The 17,601-nt window shown below is 35.1% G+C and overlaps 1 protein-coding gene across 2 annotated transcripts in view; it reads left to right on the forward strand.

Annotated features, from left to right (window-relative positions):
- LOC150092420 (ubiquitin carboxyl-terminal hydrolase 20-like) overlaps nucleotides 1-17,601 on the forward strand; it is a 416,458-nt gene that overhangs the window by 50,478 nt on the left and 348,379 nt on the right. For both annotated transcript variants that reach the window (XM_090415144.1, XM_090415145.1), the window contains exon 6: nucleotides 13,583-13,696. In XM_090415144.1, the coding sequence (XP_090271270.1) occupies nucleotides 13,583-13,696 (114 nt within the window). The remainder of the gene's footprint in view (nucleotides 1-13,582; nucleotides 13,697-17,601) is intronic.

Genomic DNA, 17,601 nt, shown 5'->3' on the forward strand with positions numbered 1-17,601 from the left:
AGGCCTTTGAATAGTAAAATATTTATAGTATGTCAAGAGATATGCAGTGTCCACAAAAATCTTCTATACCACACGGAGGTTCGTTGGTTATCTCGAGGAAAAGTGCTTAAGAGAGTTATTAAACTAAAAGATGAGTTACGCATTTTCCTACTGGATAAAGATAAGAAATTTGCAGATCTTTTCAATGATGATAAGTGGTTACTAATACTATGCTACCTAGCTGATATTTTTGAAAAAGTAAACATGCTTAATTTGTCTTCAAGGAAAAGGTAACATTTTAACAATGAATGAGAAAATAACTGCATTTTGAAAGAAAGTGGTGCTGTGGAGAGCGAAATTTGAAAAGGGATGTTAGAAATGTTTCCATCTTTATCTGATTTCATTACAGAAAATAACGTAAATGTAAAACAAACAAAAAGTACCGTATTTTCCGGTGTATAAGACGCACTTTTTTACCTTAAAAATTCATCTTAAAAATGGGGTGCGTCTTATATAATGAAGGTAAGATTATTTCCTCTTTTCAAAGTCATACGAACTCCCTTTTATGTTCCAAGATCTTTGTAGGCAGTTAATGGTGCAATCAAATTGATGCGTGACCTTCACGTGAATTCTAGCACGTCATTGGCTAAGAACGGGGAGTCCCTATTTAAGTTTCATAATATCTTATCCGAGTAATCAGTTACCAATGTTTATCAGTATTGAGTTGACATGTTGAGATATTTTGTGTTCAGTTTGATATTTCCCCGTAGATTTTAGTGATAGAAAAAAACAGGCAACATTCATATTCTTAAAGTTACAAATTGCAGGTTGTAAAATATGCGGAAGAACACGGAAATAGGTAGCTGAAAGACATTTTGGACCTCTGCCTACAGAAAAAATTATTAGAATTTGCTGTGGTCAGAAGGAGATTTTGTACAATTTGCGTAATGAAAAGCGTGCGGAACGTGGAAAAATTGTGAAGTGGCCAAAACTAGAGACTGAAGTTTTGAAATGGGTGCAAGAAAATCGGCAAAATGGCATTGCCATTTCAACAAAAATGATTCGTACACATTAAAAATTACCTATTATTTTATTCATTTTTTTTTAAATCATACTTTAAAGTTTAGGTTTTTTCCAGAAAATTGTATTAAATTTCTTGGGTGCGTTATAAATAATTAAAATAATTATTTATAACACAGTTGTCGAGTCCATAATCTTCTTATTTTTCCTTGAGACCTTATGATTCCATAAAATACATTTATGATTTTAATAGCCGCATGTGCCTGTCCTGTTTGAAACACTCTGTCCACTTCACACTGACTGGACTTGTGCATCATGGAGCCAAGATATCTGAAGGCATCGACAGATTTTATAGTTCCCATTTCTAACTCAAGATCTGTTGCACTGTCACCTCTGATTACTAGGTACTTGATTTTTAACAAATTTATTTTCAGACCCCAGCATTTATCCATACAATGTAGGACTTGGTCTCCTATGAGTATACCCATTCCACATGTAGAAGATCCCTGGTATCTTCTCACCCTCTGCATTTCTACTATTTCTTCATCCCGTCTTGCTCTCTCTTCAATACCTGCCATTGTTAATGGTTGTTATTGCTGCGCCATTGTAAACTATGGCTATCTATTTATGCTGTAATATTTAATTCCTATTCTTGGTTCTATCTCTTACTCTATCTTCCGTGACCATATTCTCATACCTGAGAGCACTAGAAATTTATTTGTTAAGCTGCGCCACCAGGCCTCCTTGTGTATAAGAACAAGCAGTATTTCCAGTAGGTCCTAATCTAACACAAAATCCTCTCTTAATCAAATTACAATCGTGGCTTTCTATGCGTTCCTTATCTTATCTATCATTTAGTTCCCCACTCACAGGATCGTGTTTATTTGGAACCAGTGCATTGCATATTAAAGATCAGACGGTACTCATTGAATATAAATAACAAGCATGTTTATTAAATACTAATACTGAACATACAATACATGCAATAGGGAAGTTGCTTCTTATATCTTTAACTTAAGCTACACTCTATATGACAAATTTCTACAGCATACTTCCACAATTATGTAACATATCTTACAAAATCACTGCAATATAATTAATGACTCCTATTTCAAGCAAACTAATTTAGAACAGAATCAATATAGTAATTTTCTGTAATTATGCAGCATAAAGCCTTAGAATTCCTTACAATTACAATTAAACATTTTTCTAATCACTTCTTAGGAATTTGCTATGCTCTGATCCATACACTTAATAATTCCAACCATAAAATTGCATTAATTATTTTCAGGCTATAACTATCTTATCACATTAAATTTAGCAGTCCATTAAGTTTCCCTTACATCACATACAAAAAAATAATATACAACAATTGACTCTCATGAATTTTTTTTGCCTTTAGTGCACTTCTATATTCATCTCGGAGTCTTTAGTTTCCTTTTCTGTCTCGGATTTTGAGTACTTTCCTTGGAGGTTTAAGGAGCACCAGCATTTCATTCAGAATGATTGGCAGGTCTGGAACGTGATTTCCCGGCCTCTTGGAGCTTCGGGCAAAGGGGATTCAGCGTATGGATCACATGCAGATTTGTCTGATCGGCAATGCATCAGGTCTGGCTTGGCTGCACCCTCTGTAGTTAATCGCTTTTGGTAACCGTCATTTTTGATCTGGACGATTTGCTGTGGATCGACCTCCACCTCGTTACCTCCTTCCGACTTCTCTCTGTTCTAGCCAAAACTGTCGACCCCACCTGGTTGAAGAGCCATGCCTTATATTGAGTCTTTTCTGAAACCTTGGGTTAAGGTTGGGTTAAGGATTGAAATCCCCGTACTTTCCCGTGCAAACTCTGAATGTAGGTTTGGGAATAGCAGATATTTCTTCGTGACTCTCTTGATCTAAAATTTCCGCCAACTTCTCTTTTCTCCCCTTTTGTACGTCTTTAATCTGTTTTTCCGGACTGTGGAAATTGTTTGATTCTTACTGCCCCTTTCTCCACTGACCTTGAAGGTCACCTAAGACTGAATTTGTAAACAAAAGGGCTCTCTTCCACTTTAATCAGAGCACTAACATCAAATAACCTTCCAAAGGCAATGTGTTGCCCTTGGCTTTACCAGTTTTACATTCTTTGTTTATGCGAGTGAGCAAGCTAATTCCCTTTGGGCTTTTAGTATTCTGTTTACAATAACAGAGTTTATTTTTACAAGCTTTCTAGATGTGACCTCTGTAAAAGTTGATGCAATAAAAAATATAAAAATTTACGCTGTATCGAATTTCACAAAGGCCCTTCATGAAAATTTTTCAGCTATGACTATGGATGATAAATTTTTTTCTGTATATTATCTATATGCTGTGTGTGTTACTCTCTGGAGTGGACAATTCTCAGTTTTATTGGCCTTTTTGAGTTAAGAAAGCACTCAACCGAAACGCGGGTTCTTTCTGTTGCAATTCTTTGGGACCCACATTTGTCAGTCGGTGCTTAACTTACTCCTTGGACATTTATTTTTCACTTTATACCATGCTCTCTTTCTGTTTTCTTCAAAATTTGTGCATTCATTTCTGTTACCTTCTTTTCCCTTTTGAATCCTCTGTAGTTTAGCTAGGGTACGTAACAGTACGTGATCTGGACGGGTAGGCCGTCTGTCGTTGTTCCCTTCTTCTTTCTCTATAAAATTTATTTCCATTGTGCTTTTATCTTGACTTCCTGTAAGCTCCAATTCTTCCTCTTGACCTACTGCCACCTTCACACTTGAGATGTGAAAGGTTTTTCCCACATCATCTTGTCGGATGCCTCTAACTACTAAGGGATCATTTTCTTCCTTTCCGTTTACATTCTCACTCACCTCAGCTTGTTTATTTCCCCTATAGTTGTGGTTGTTTATCATTCTACCCTCACTGGCTCTATCAGTTCGAAATTTCTGAGTATCCCCGAGACTTCCTGGGTGCCGAAATTACATGTGAACCCATGACTTTTTAAGAAGTCAGTTCCCAATATTATTTGAGTCCCACGTTGAGAAGTCTCTGGGAGAATTGAGTAACTCAGGTATGAAATATAAACTGAAGCCAGGCAATCACATGTTTACCTTTAATTTTCTTGGCACATAAATAGTGGGATTTGCGATTCCACTTAGCTTAACATGTCTCCTTAGCCTTGTAACACAGATAGATACTCTGGACCTTAATCTTTTGAATAGCGATCCAGTTATTACCAAAACTTGGGATCCAGTATCTAATAAAACATCACACTGTATTCCCCTTATTCTTCCTTGAATGACAGTCATGGGTTTAGTGCATTGTTCCTTAAATTCTCTACTTAATCTTCTTGATCTGCTTGTGGGATGGTTGCGAGTAACCAGCATATTTGATGCAAAATGCTTACTTCTATAAAATTTTCTTTTATTGTGGAAACAGTACCTGGCAACGTGCCCAAACTTGTTGCAGTTATAGCATTGGGGTGCTTCCCCCTCTGCTTGCTCCCTCATTACTTACTTGTTCATGACTCGAGGTCTCTGTGGATGGTTTTGATCTGGTTTCTTGTAGTTGCTTGAAAACAGAGAATTTTAATCAAAGAATCTTTAAAACAGAGAAATTGTATCAATTGTCAATTTTACAATAATTGACTGACATGAATTTTTTATGCCTTTAGTGCACTTCTCTAATTATCTCGGAGTCCTTAGTTTTTTTTTCTGTCTTGGATTTTGAGTTCTTTCCTTAGAGGTTTACAGAGCAATAATAATAATAGAATAAGAGCTTTTTGGCTTTTATTCTATGTTATAATATACAGGCACACCTTTATGGCATTCGTATAGTGAAGGTATGTAAGTTCTTTTCACTTAAACCTTGTTATCTTCCGGGTCTACCTACTCACTGATGAGACCTCAAAAAAGGTTGAAACCGGTCTGGGTAGTGACCTCTCCTCATAATGTAATTATAGTATTACATCCCCTAGGGGCTGTGTTTTTACATTATGAGAAAAATATCAAGGATAGTGAGGGAGCTTGCTCCACCTTTGATACGAGTTGCCTTGGTGTTGTACTATGAAGTGGTTACTTACACTTGGATTTGCCAATAGTTTTTTGGTATGAAACTCATAGATCTTAGTCCTAGCTCTTAGAGTTTCGTTTACTGGCAGATAAACATCAAAGGATTTGTATCCCCCTTCATTATTTATAATATCTCTCGGAGGGAAATGATATTAAGTCCTGCTCGAGATGTGTTAAGGGGCTTGTACCTGTCACACAAATCGCCATGCCTCTGAAGAGTGATTGTATTCCACCAGCTGTTTGATTTCACTTCACTTTCTTTCCCACATTTCTTCTTCTTTATCCTTAATTATCATTCTTTTCACATGTCTCTTAATATTGTTATGCCCCTCTCTCTCTCCTGAAGGGTGTTACATCTCTTATATGTTCTCTTCTTTTCTTCCATCTTCTCCTTCACTTGTTGACTTATCCATTCTGTATTTCCTTGCCTTTTAACTTCCTTTCCAAGGGTCTCTTTAGCAGCCTTATGTATGTATTTCTTTAAATGGCCAAACAAGTCATATGCAAATCCCTCTCTGGTTACATCCAGTTTCTGCTCAAGACATCATACATATTAGATCCCATATACTTTCAATGGCTTTACATCATTGCCTTAGTATCTCATAATGCAAAGCACACACATCCTTTTGGATGTGTATAATGCTGAAACATTATACACACCTAAAGTTGATGTACTAAGGTAATTGATGTGAAGTCATTAGACTCTATGCACAAGCAGCCCAGTCATGAAGATACTTCAAGTACAAGCTTTGTTTGCTTACACTTGAATAAAGGATTAAACCAAGAATATAATTTCTTGGTATCTTTAATTTCTATTATAACCAAGTGAAATAACGTTCGACAATTATCTCTGATCTAGAGTAATTTAATAATAAGATGATATACCTTTTCTCTGCTTAATATGGGAGATATATTATTTCTGCATTACTTCAACCTTGATATCCCTTCTTACACTTGGATAAAAAATTAAACATAATATAAATTTTTTGGCATCTTTAATTTATAACCAAGTGAAAAAACTGTAATCAAAATTGTTAATTAATCAGTGACCATACACTGCATATCTCCTTGCCTACATCACCCACATCTGGACATGTGCCATGGGAGAATTTGCAGAAACTTTTGTTGTTTTACTAGACATTTCCTAGATCACTGTTTCTCAAAGTGTGGTATGCGTGTGCCCCAGGGGGTATGCGAAAGGTCGTTAGGGGAGTACGTGGCAATTTTCGGCTATGCATAATTAAAGGAGGCATTATATTTTTCAACAAACAGTGCAATTAGAGACAACCGGAATAAAACGACACTAACTAATGAATCACATCCCCTCTCCAACAGAAAATTATTTATAGACAAGCAAAACCATATGTTGCCGGTGGAACATATGGTTTTGCTTGACACCACCCCCGTCGTTAACGTGTTAAAACTAAGAAATATATAGTGAATGTGTTTCGGATATTATGGAATTCGGTTGAAGGGAATTAGCATTTCAACTCAACTGTTGAAATGCTAATTTGTCTTTGGTTCGCATGATTTTGTTTATAATACACCAAACATATGCAGTTCTTTGCTGCTCTACGTATCTCAATTCTTGTAAATTACTAGTAAATATTGCTTGAAATAATGGGAAAGAAGATGACGCTATTTGGGTAGATGACTTTGACGATGCACACAGAGAAACTGTTCTCGATGCCAAAAGTAGTGATAGCGAGTAGGAGCTTCTTGGTAAGTCGCACCATTTTCAGTTTTTTCTGAAAACCTTAATTTCCGCAAATTCCCGCAGATATCTCGCAACACGATTTTTTAGCTTTAATTTTGGGAAAAAATTTAGTCATATTCGAGTAAATACAGTATTTTTTTTTAGCTTTCAAATTCTTACATATGGATCATTGGTTAAAGATTGGATTTATAAAACCCCCGAAAGAGAACAATATAGCAAATACAAGTAGCTGTAAGCAACAAGAAAATGTTGATATTGCATCTGAATCAAATGAAATTGATAAGTGTGTGTCGTCTGACATCTCTAGAGAACCAAAAATTAAAAATAAATCATATTTTTTTGTTTACATGAACATATAAATTCAAATAAAATAGACATTTAATTTTCATTAATATTTTAAATTAATTTAAATTAATTTTGAATTTATTTTTTAATTAATTAATTAGGGGGTACTTGGTAATAATGAAAATTTAAGAAGGGGTACATGGATATCTGAAGTTTGAGAAACACTGTCCTAGACATTAGATAGAATTTGGCATCGAGGACTTCTCAGCATATTGTCATCTTATGGATTGCCTTCTATCCTTTGCCAATTTTCTCTCTGGTCATTCACTGCATGTTAGTTTCGAGATCATTTACTATCAGCGCTATAAGCACTGCTTTCATGCCATCCTTTAATTAAATGATAACAGCCCATCAATGAAAAAGACCTTAGCTCCCCCCCCCTCCACATTTCCCTCACATTTGATAATGCTCAGCTTAATTAAGACCAGATCTCACCTTTCGAACAGACTCTTACTCCTGCCTTTTCCTGTCATAGTCGCATCAATTCTGTAGCATCCTCAGCTTAAAAAAAACAAAAAAAAAAAACTTGTCGTCCTTTTCCTCTTGAGACATTACTTTTCATCTGTCCATCTAATAACTTTGTATGCATCACAAATCTTTGCAATCCTGAAATGTTTTCAGATTTTTGGTGGTTCACTTAAAACCTCTCAAACAATTCTTAATGCTTACCCAGAAGATGTCATTTTGGGTAAGTGATGATGACCCTTCTCTTGTAAGACTCATCCAGTCAGCTAGGTTCTCGGAGGGTTACTGTCTGCATTATACTTCTTCTGTGGATATTTCATGAGCACTGTTCAGAACTAGCAATCATCATGCCATCCCATTTCAGCTAAACCTACAGTAATATAAGCAACAGGTGCTTAACATTAATTTAAAAAAAATTTTTTTTTATCAATTTCTTGATATGTGGAGTGATCTCGAAGCAAAAGAGAAAGTTTTCTTCTGTAATTTGCTGAGTCCATAACTACAGTTGCTTTTCCCTTGTTAGCTTTGGCGATAATGAGGTGATTATTTTTTCTCAAGGACTGTAAAGATTTCATTTCAGAAGGAGATATGTTGGAAGGAGGAAGCTTGGCCTTAAGTAGAGAATTGGGAATAATCTTGTTGTTGCACCATTTTATGTCTTATGTCACAAGTATCCTTAAAACATCAAATTCTTATCCTTCATGGGGAAAATGCTACCAAAATAACTTAAATTAGGAAAATTTTCAGTTATACAAGGTAGGTTACAAGCAAAAATCAATTTCTTAAAGAAATTGATCATAATCCAACCAACAGACAACTAAAGAAATTAAATTCTCTCTTAGATGAAGTCATCAGTTTAGATAAAGACACAATTGAAAGACTTAAAACTCATTTTGCAAGACCACCTAAATTTTATGGTCTTCCAAAGATTCATAAGATTGACTGTCTTCTCCGTCCAATAGTAGATTGTATTGATTCTCTTACTTACCGCATAGCCAGATATTTAGCTAAATTATTGAAATCTTATTACATTGGCAACTCTAATTCTTTTTTAAAGAACTCTTCACATTTCTTAGAAAAATTAAAAAATGTCTCATTACAACCTACAGATCTTATGGTTAGCTTTGATATAGAATCTTTATATACCAATGTACCTCTCAAGGAAACTTTAAAATTACTTGCTGACATCTTTCCTGAAAACATTATAAAACTGTTCGATTTCGTAATACATTCTGGATATTTCGTATGTCAAAATAAATTTTACAGCCAAGTAGAAGGAACGGCCATGAGAAGTCCTCTTTCTCCTGCTTTAGCCTACTTTTATTTAGAACATTTAGAAAAAGTTCTCTTCTCATCCATTTTCCCTCAACCATCCTTTTGGGTAAGATATATAGATGGCATCTTTACTATTTGGCCACATAGCAAAAACTCTTTACCTTCTTTTTTAAACAGTATCAATTCCTTGCATCATCGTATAAAGTTTACTATGGAAATAGAAGAAAACAACCAGTTATCTTTTTTTAGACGTTCTCCTCATCCAGTCACCTTCAAATATTCTTACATCTACAGTATACAGGAAACCAACGTTCACAGGTCATTATATTCTTAAAGAATCACCCCATCATCCATGTCAAAAAACAGGAATTATAAAATGTCTCATCAGAAGAGCAAAAACTAATTGTTCTACCTTTGATTATCTACAGAAAGAACTTTTTACTATCCAACAACACATGAAACAATGGCTTTTCTGAAAAAAGTACTCAACATCTTCTCAATTCTTATAATCCCCCACAAAACAAAGTTTCAATACGTCGAGTGCCAATTCCTTATATCTCCGGTATTTCAGAACCTATCGCAAGAATTTTAAAGAAATATGATTTAACAGCTACTTATTCATCTATTAACAAATTGTCTTCTCATTTTCCTTCTCCTAAAGACAAATGCTTAACTTTTTCTCTTTCTGGAGTTTATCAAATTCTGTGCAACTGTGATCTATCCTATTTTGGACAGAACTGGACGTTCTCTTGAAAAAAGAATCCAAGAACATCAATCCATTCTTCACAACAAACCTGAAAAGTCTGGATTGGCTCAGCATGGGATTGAACTGACCACAACATCCTTTAGTCCAGGACTCGCCTCTTACATAGATCCCGTTATAGGTTTGAACGTTTGTTCAAGGAAAGCGTGGAGGCCTTGCTCCATCATCCCAACCTGAATTGTAATGACTGTATATCTATATCAAAAATCTGGGAAAGTTTAATCAAGATTACTCATTAATTTTTTTATTTTTTTTAATCATGGCTCTACTTCAAAATATTCCGTTTCATACTTAGTGATATAACATCATGCAGCTTGTTCTATTTTAAACGATGTATTGTTAATATTCTAGCTTGTATTTTTTATAACTGTTCTTGTAATACCACCGAGAATGGTCTGCTATTTCAGACCGAAACATCTGGTTAATTAAATATCTTTCTTGTGTTTACGTGCATTTATCATTGTCTTATGTCACAAGTATCCTTAAAACAGCAACATGTCAACTAAACCCTTATATGAAATAGATGTTTTATCCTTATTCTGAATAGTTATTCCTTTTAAGTTATTAACTGGTAATTTTTGTAGTGCTTAACAATGGACATAAATCTCATGTATCTGGAATTCACTTGAGAATTTCAGTGGAGTGGAGTTCACATCTTGGTGCAGTGTAGGTTATACTTTCAGATACTTGACTTAGCCTATTTTAGTGACAAAGTTCTTTTTGTTTAGCATGGACTGTACTTTTTTGTAGGTTCCTCTTTATTAGAGGTGGTTATAGTGCTTTTTGTAATTTAAAATAATACATGAATATAAATGTATTGCTTCTGTTTTTGTCAGTAAAGCAGTAATCGGTTTGTTTTTTTGTAGCTGAAGTGAAATATTTTCATCTGTTTACCTAAATTTCTTGCCTCCTTAAGCTGTTCATGTTCAGTTAGATATTTCTCATTTCCTCCCCCAATGTACTCTTGGGTTCATCAGTTTGGAAGGGGGAAAAAGTATAAACCTAATAATATAAAACAATGGCAAGCAGTGAGAAATATTAAAGCATGACATTTTTAACACAAAATTATCCAGATAAAAGCATAACAGTGCCAAGTGGGACAGCCTCTATGACTTATATATGCCCCCCATTCCCATGGTTGGACTATTCCTTCTGGCCTTCCAACCCCAAACTTATCGCCAAAGTAATCCTCACTGGTATGGAAACATACATTCCCAACATTACTCTGAACTGCCATTCCCTAACTAAACTCTGGTTCTCCAAAAGATGTGCTAAAGCTGTACAAATGAAATATCATGCATACCATAACTGTCTCATATCAATAACTCTATCCCCTTAATGCTTATACTCAAGCCTGAAATATATGCAAGAAAACTATCAAACTTCCAAAACAGACTTTGAAAAAGCAAAAAGCAGGAAACTAGTAGCCTGTCCAAGCAGCAGCAGAGCCTTTTGGTCTCTCGCCAAAGCAATTGGTCGTAACCTTTTCCCAACACTATTCCCACTCCTATCATACCCAGATGGCTCCATTGCTTCATCACCCACAGAAAAACCAATCTCCTGGCTTCACACTTTGCTTCCAATGCATGCATAACTGACAATGGTAAATGCCCCACAACCATTCCAGATGCCCAACATATAATGCGCCTTATATTCTTTTGATAGGAAGAGATCAGAAAAATACTGTCCAAATTAGACACACACACACATACACAAAAAATAAAAAAAAACAGTCTCTGGCCCTGATGGCATTCCTCCGGTAGTCTTGAAAATTTGTGCACAAGAACTGACTCCTATCCTGTGTTGCCTGTATATATTTTTACCTGTCTATGTCGCCTGTATATACTCTCTTACTCCACTGGTATCTATCCCGCAGCTTGGAAATTGGCCTATATTCAACCCATTCCCAAGAAGGACGACAAATCACTGTTGTCTATCACTCTGTTTCACTCACCTCAGTCCTGTCTAACATTATGGAAAAAAATCATCAATTCCCAACTCCTACACTACCTTGAAGGTACCCAGCCGACCCAGTATGGATCCGTTGCTGTCAATCAAGAGGAAATCTGCTCACAAATGTCACCCATCTCTGGAGAAATATTATGGAGAAGTTTGGTGATTCCTAAGTGTTTGCATTTGATACCTCCAAAGCTTTTGACCAGGTATGGTAAAGGCTTACTAAGCAAACCACCATCATTTGGTCTGTCTCAGGATTTCTGTAATTGGATTGTCAGCTTTCTGTGTAATGGTAGATGGTTCTTTATCCTCTCACCATTCAACTAATGTTAGGGCTCCACAAGATTCTGTCCTCTCTCCAGCCCTCCTTCTGTTATATATCATTGACCCTTCAGTTGACCTCCAACCTAATGCACAGTTTTGCAGATGACAGCACATTCATTTGATAAACTTTACTATATACAATTCACCTCAACCTACAGAAAATCAACCACCACTGCCCTCAATTCAGATCTCCAAGCCATCTTCCAATGGAGTTCAGATAACGTTGTCAATTTCAATGCTAATAAAACTTAGTTCTGTCTTATTTCTCACAAAAAAGAACCATTTTCTTCGAGTATTATTTTCAACAACACCCAAATTTCCAGACAGGATGAGATTTCTCTTCTTGGAGTTACCCTGACATCAAGCCTATCCTGGCACAAACACATCACAACCATTGCATCCTCAGCTTCTAAAAAAAACTAGGATTTCTCTTTCTCTCAAGACACTTCATCCCTGGACAGCTGTTAACTTTATACCAATCTCAAATCTGCCCAGCTGTTGAATACTGCTCTCACATATGGGGGGGGGGGGGCCTAAAAATTCTCTCAAATGTTTGACTCAATACAGAGGAGATCAATTTGACTTATTAATGACCCATCTCTTACCAACTCACCCTCTCCATACACACACACTTTTGCACAGACGTTTGGTTTCTGCACTATGTGTATTCTGCAAATATTTTCATGGGAAATGTTCATCTGAAATAGTATCAATAATTCCATAACTTAGTACTAAGCACGTTGGAACACGTGCAGCTGCTGCTCAACATCCCTTCACAGTCCACTTTGAAACCTACAGAACAGGTCTCTTTTCCTCCTCCTTCATCCCTGCAACTGCTGTATTGTGGAACAGTCTTCCCTCTGTTGTTTTTCCCAAGGAATACAATATGCAGTCTTTTAAATCAAATGTAAGCAAGTTCCTCCTTTCCCAACCACTACCCATATTACCGTACTAATGTACTATAGGTTCATCAGCCAACCTCTCGTGTAATGGGCTTAACATAAAAAATTAGTTGGGTGTTGTATGTTGATAAGTCTATTTTTCTAAACTTGTTACTTGAAGTTATTCTAGTTCAGGTGAACTAGTAGTTCAATTCCAGTGGGAAAAAATTTCTTTCTTTTGTACAACATATATGGATGTGATCATTTGGTAGACATTATAGGGAAAGTGATCATTTTATAGACATTATAGCAAGCACTTCTCAAACAACATATGACAGGTTGATAGTTCTGACTGATTTCTGTGATAGATCAGATAAAATTAACTAATTGCTAGAATTGATATGCTTGACTTAACAAATAACTCATTTTATCATATAGTGCACATCCAGGTCCAGCTGGCTGTATGAACAGCATAGCCACTCTCCAACCAATAGGCTATGATTTATTGATGTTTGAGTTCTTAGATGCTAAATGACATTCGTTACTCACTGTGACAATTCCACTAACCTGTTTATTGGGAACTTGACAAAATTATCATGTTTGGTCTCTAGAGCAAGCAGAATAGATTACCTTATGTTAGCTTATCCATGATATAAAATGCAGGTTTGTGACTTTCATAGGTTGGGATAAAATTGATTTTATAAAGCAAACTATGATTTTATGAATAATTCATTTTTTTGAACAATAATTAGATACCGATATTCTTGATAAAATTTTTTCTTTTAATGCGTTTCATAGACATATTTGGTTTCTTTCTAGCCCTCAGCTTACAAATTTCTTTTTGGGATGTGGACCTTTTGTACGTTCTGATAAGAAACCTGGTCTAGCAAAAAGTTACATGAAACTGATTAAAGATATGTGGCACAAGAGAAGGTAAACTTTCATTGATATGCTTATAAAAATAAGAAATGCAACAATATACTGAAATTTTAAACTGATGTATATTTTAAAACTGATATGTCTGTTTTATTTTGTGTTTTCCCTTAGAAAATTAGTGTTTTGTAGTATATTAGCATAGATTTTAGTGTTTTTTAGTGTACTTAGTATTATACCCCGTTAACATAAATATCATCCAAGCTTATGCACCCACAGCTGACAAAAGTGAAGAAGATGTTGAAGAGTTTTATGAACACCTAAAAGAGATTAAAAACCTAACAAAGAAACATGATATAAACATAGTGATGGGTGACTTCAATGCAAAAGTGGGAAGAGGGGGGGGGTGATGGAGAAATTGTTGGCGAACATGGCTTAGGCACCAGAAATGACAGAGGAGATTGCCTAGTCCAGTTCTGTCAGGAAGAAGATCTAACAATAGCAAATACCTGGTTTAAACTTCCACCCAGAAGACTGTACACTTGGAAATCGCCTCAAGATAACCAACATAACATTGTCAGAAATCAAATTGATTATATACTGATAAATAAAAGATTCCACAGTAGTATAAAGAGTGCAAAGACTTATCCTGGAGCAGATATCTCATCAGACCACAATCCCATAGTTGCAGAAGTACGTCTTAGATTAAAATCAGCTAAAAAATCACAAAAGAAGAAAAAGAAAATTGATGTAGAAAAACTGAAAGATCCGAACATAAATAAAAGTGCCAAGACACAGCTTAACCTGTGATTACAACAGATTAACATAGAAGAAAATAAAAGTGTGGAATCTCTTTGGAATAGCTTAAAGAATGCCATCGTAACAACAAGTATTGAAGAAGTAGGTTATGTGAATAATATAAAACAACAGGAATGGATGACAGATGAGATTCTTTCTCTTATTGATACAAGAAGAATGGACAAAAACAAAGACCTTGCCAGGTATACAGAAACACATAACATCAAGAAAAAAATAAAAGAAGCCAAGGAAAATTGGATGAAAAATTTATGTACTGAAATTGAACTACTTCAGAAGAAACATGATAATTTCAATCTGTATAAGAAAATCAACGAAATTTCTGGAAAACTGAGGAAAAAGCAAATAGTGTCTCTAAGAGACGAAAATGGGAAAATAGTTCTAGAAGAAGAGAATAAAGCACAGATTTGGATAAAATATGTAACAGAACTTTTCAATGATACTAGACAGAAGCCTATAAAAGATAACATTCAAGGACCAGCAATCATGAAATGCGAAATAGAGAATGCTATACGAACAAGTAAAACAGGAAAAGCCAGCGGACCAGACGGTGTGCAAACAGAATTTTTAAAATTAATAGAACCAGATAACATCAAACTTCTTGAAAAACTATTTAATAAAATATATGAAAGTGATGAATTTCCATCAGATTGGCTCAAATCTACATTTATCACTATCCCAAAGAAACCCAAAGCGAATTCCTGTGGTGACTTCAGACTTATTAGTCTAATGAGCCAAACATTAAAAATAATTTTGAAAGTAATTCAGAATCGTATTTATAGAAAAAGTGAAGAAACTCTAAGTGAAACACAATTCGGCTTTCGGAATGGTTTTGGTACTAGAGAGGCCCTTTTCTGTACCCAAATATTGATACAAAAATGCATAGAAAAACAGAAATCTGTCTTTATGTGTTTCATAGATTTTGAAAAAGCATTCGACAAAGTCAGACACACTAACTTAATAGAAGTCCTTAAACAAATAAGGCTAGACGAACAAGACAATACTAATAACAAATCTGTATTGGAATCAGTCAGCTACCGTTCAATTAGACAACATTACCACCAGTGATATTAACAACAAAAGAGGAGTGAGACAAGGATGTGTGCTCTCACCACTCCTGTTCAACATATATGCAGAGGTAATCTTTAAAAAAGCATTGGAAGAATGTCCAGAGGGAATCACAATAAATGGAAAGATTGTTAACAACCTATGATATGCAGATGACACCGTGCTAATTGCAGATAATATTATGGATCTCCAAAAACTCATTGACAGAGTATACATAGAAAGCCAAAGAATGGGAATAAATATAAACATCAACAAGACAAAATACATGATCATCAGCAAACATCCAGCCTCATCAATGAAACTGACACTCAATGGGGAAAAATATTGATCAAGTGTCAAGATATAAATATCTTGGTTGCTGGCTTAATGAATAGTGGGATCCAGAAATAGATATAAAGACAAGGATTGAAGTTGCACGGCAGTCCTTCATGAAAATGAGAACACTATTCTGCAATAAAGACCTAAACATGGAAGTCAGATGCCGAATGCTGAAATGCTACGTGTGGTCTATTCTGCTCTATGGAGTTCAAACATGGACATTGAAGGCGACAACCATCAAGAAAATCGAAGCCTTTGAGATGTGGCTATACAGAAGAATGCTAAAGATATCATGGACAGAAAAAATTACCAATGAAGATGTCTTAAAATCCATTGGCAAAGCTAAACATCTTGTACAAATAATCAAGAAACGAAAAACATCATATCTTGGCCACATCATGAGAAACAGCAAATACCAACTTCTACAAACTATTTTGATAGGAAGAATTGATGGCAAAGGAACTAGAGGAAGAAAAAGAATATCATGGTTTGACAACATCAAGACGTGGACAGGAAAGAGCAGTGCACAACTGCTCAGATTAGCACGAGAGCGCAGTTTGTTCGCCAAGATGGCCGCTGACCTTCGATAGAAGATAGCACAATAAGAAGAAGTATTTTATCACATATTTTTATTAAGATATTTCAATATTTAGTACACGTTTGAATTGCGCCAAAAAAAAAGGGCAAGAAATGTAATGCTAAAAAAAAAGCACTGCAGGCAAGAACAATAAGGTTAGCCCTGCTAACGAGGTTATTGGAGACATGGAGGAGGTTAATGAAAATGAATTAACCTCCAAAATAGTGTAGTTGAAGCAGATGATCAGAGAGACGATGCAGGAATTGCAAAAAGTCGAGAGGCATTTAAATGAACAGAGGGAGAAAAAGAAAATTAAACAGGAAAATAACAAACAACAAATCCAGGAAACAGGTAAGTCAGGAAATAATGGAAATCAGGTAAGTTGTAAACTTTGGTTCTATGTCTATTTGTAATATCTTTCGTCTATTGTAAACTTTGTGAACTGAGGTTCTATTTAATTTCCTTTTTCTTTAATTTACTTTACTTCTTGTATATCTCTGTTCTTCATTAACCTTATTTAATCCTCACTTTGTACTCTATTAACTTTATTCTCTTCTTTTTATACATTTATTAATTTTTACTCTCTTTGCTCTACCTTCAGTATTCTTTACTTATACCGGAGATCTCCAGAAATTTACTTTTGAATTAATGACTGCGCCACCAGTGGTCTCCTTGTGGTATAAGAAATATCAATACTTCCAGTAAAGTTCACTTTCTATCTTAAGGCCCTTCTTAATAATATTTTACAGTCGTGGCTAACACTTAACTTCAAGTCATAGCTATTTGTAAGCTCCCCACTCAGGATCGCGTTTATTTGTAAACAGTGCATTGCATAAAAGATCAGGCGGCACTCTTTGTAAATAAAACAAACATGTTTATTTATACTGAAGCAATTACACATTAATGAATTATTACTTCTTACTCCACTCTAAGTTTAACACTTTAGAGGAAAACTTCCTTTAGAAAATTTACGTAATCATTCAACATAACACAAATTATTAAGCAATTTTATGAGAAATTATTAGGCCATTTATAATTTAGGAATTGTCATGCCTTGTATGCACTTTATATAAACTTCTCTTTATGTAAATTATTTTCATACTATATATAGTAACTATAAACTTGTCAGTCCTTCTAAAACAATCTCTCATAACATAGACAAAATTACATTGAAAACAAACTCGCA

The sequence above is a fragment of the Typopeltis vanoorti genome, chromosome 26 (genome assembly GCF_054136105.1).
Source record: "Typopeltis vanoorti isolate ZY-2024b chromosome 26, IOZ_Tvanoo_1.0, whole genome shotgun sequence".
NCBI classification, from domain to species: Eukaryota; Metazoa; Arthropoda; class Arachnida; order Uropygi; family Thelyphonidae; genus Typopeltis; species Typopeltis vanoorti.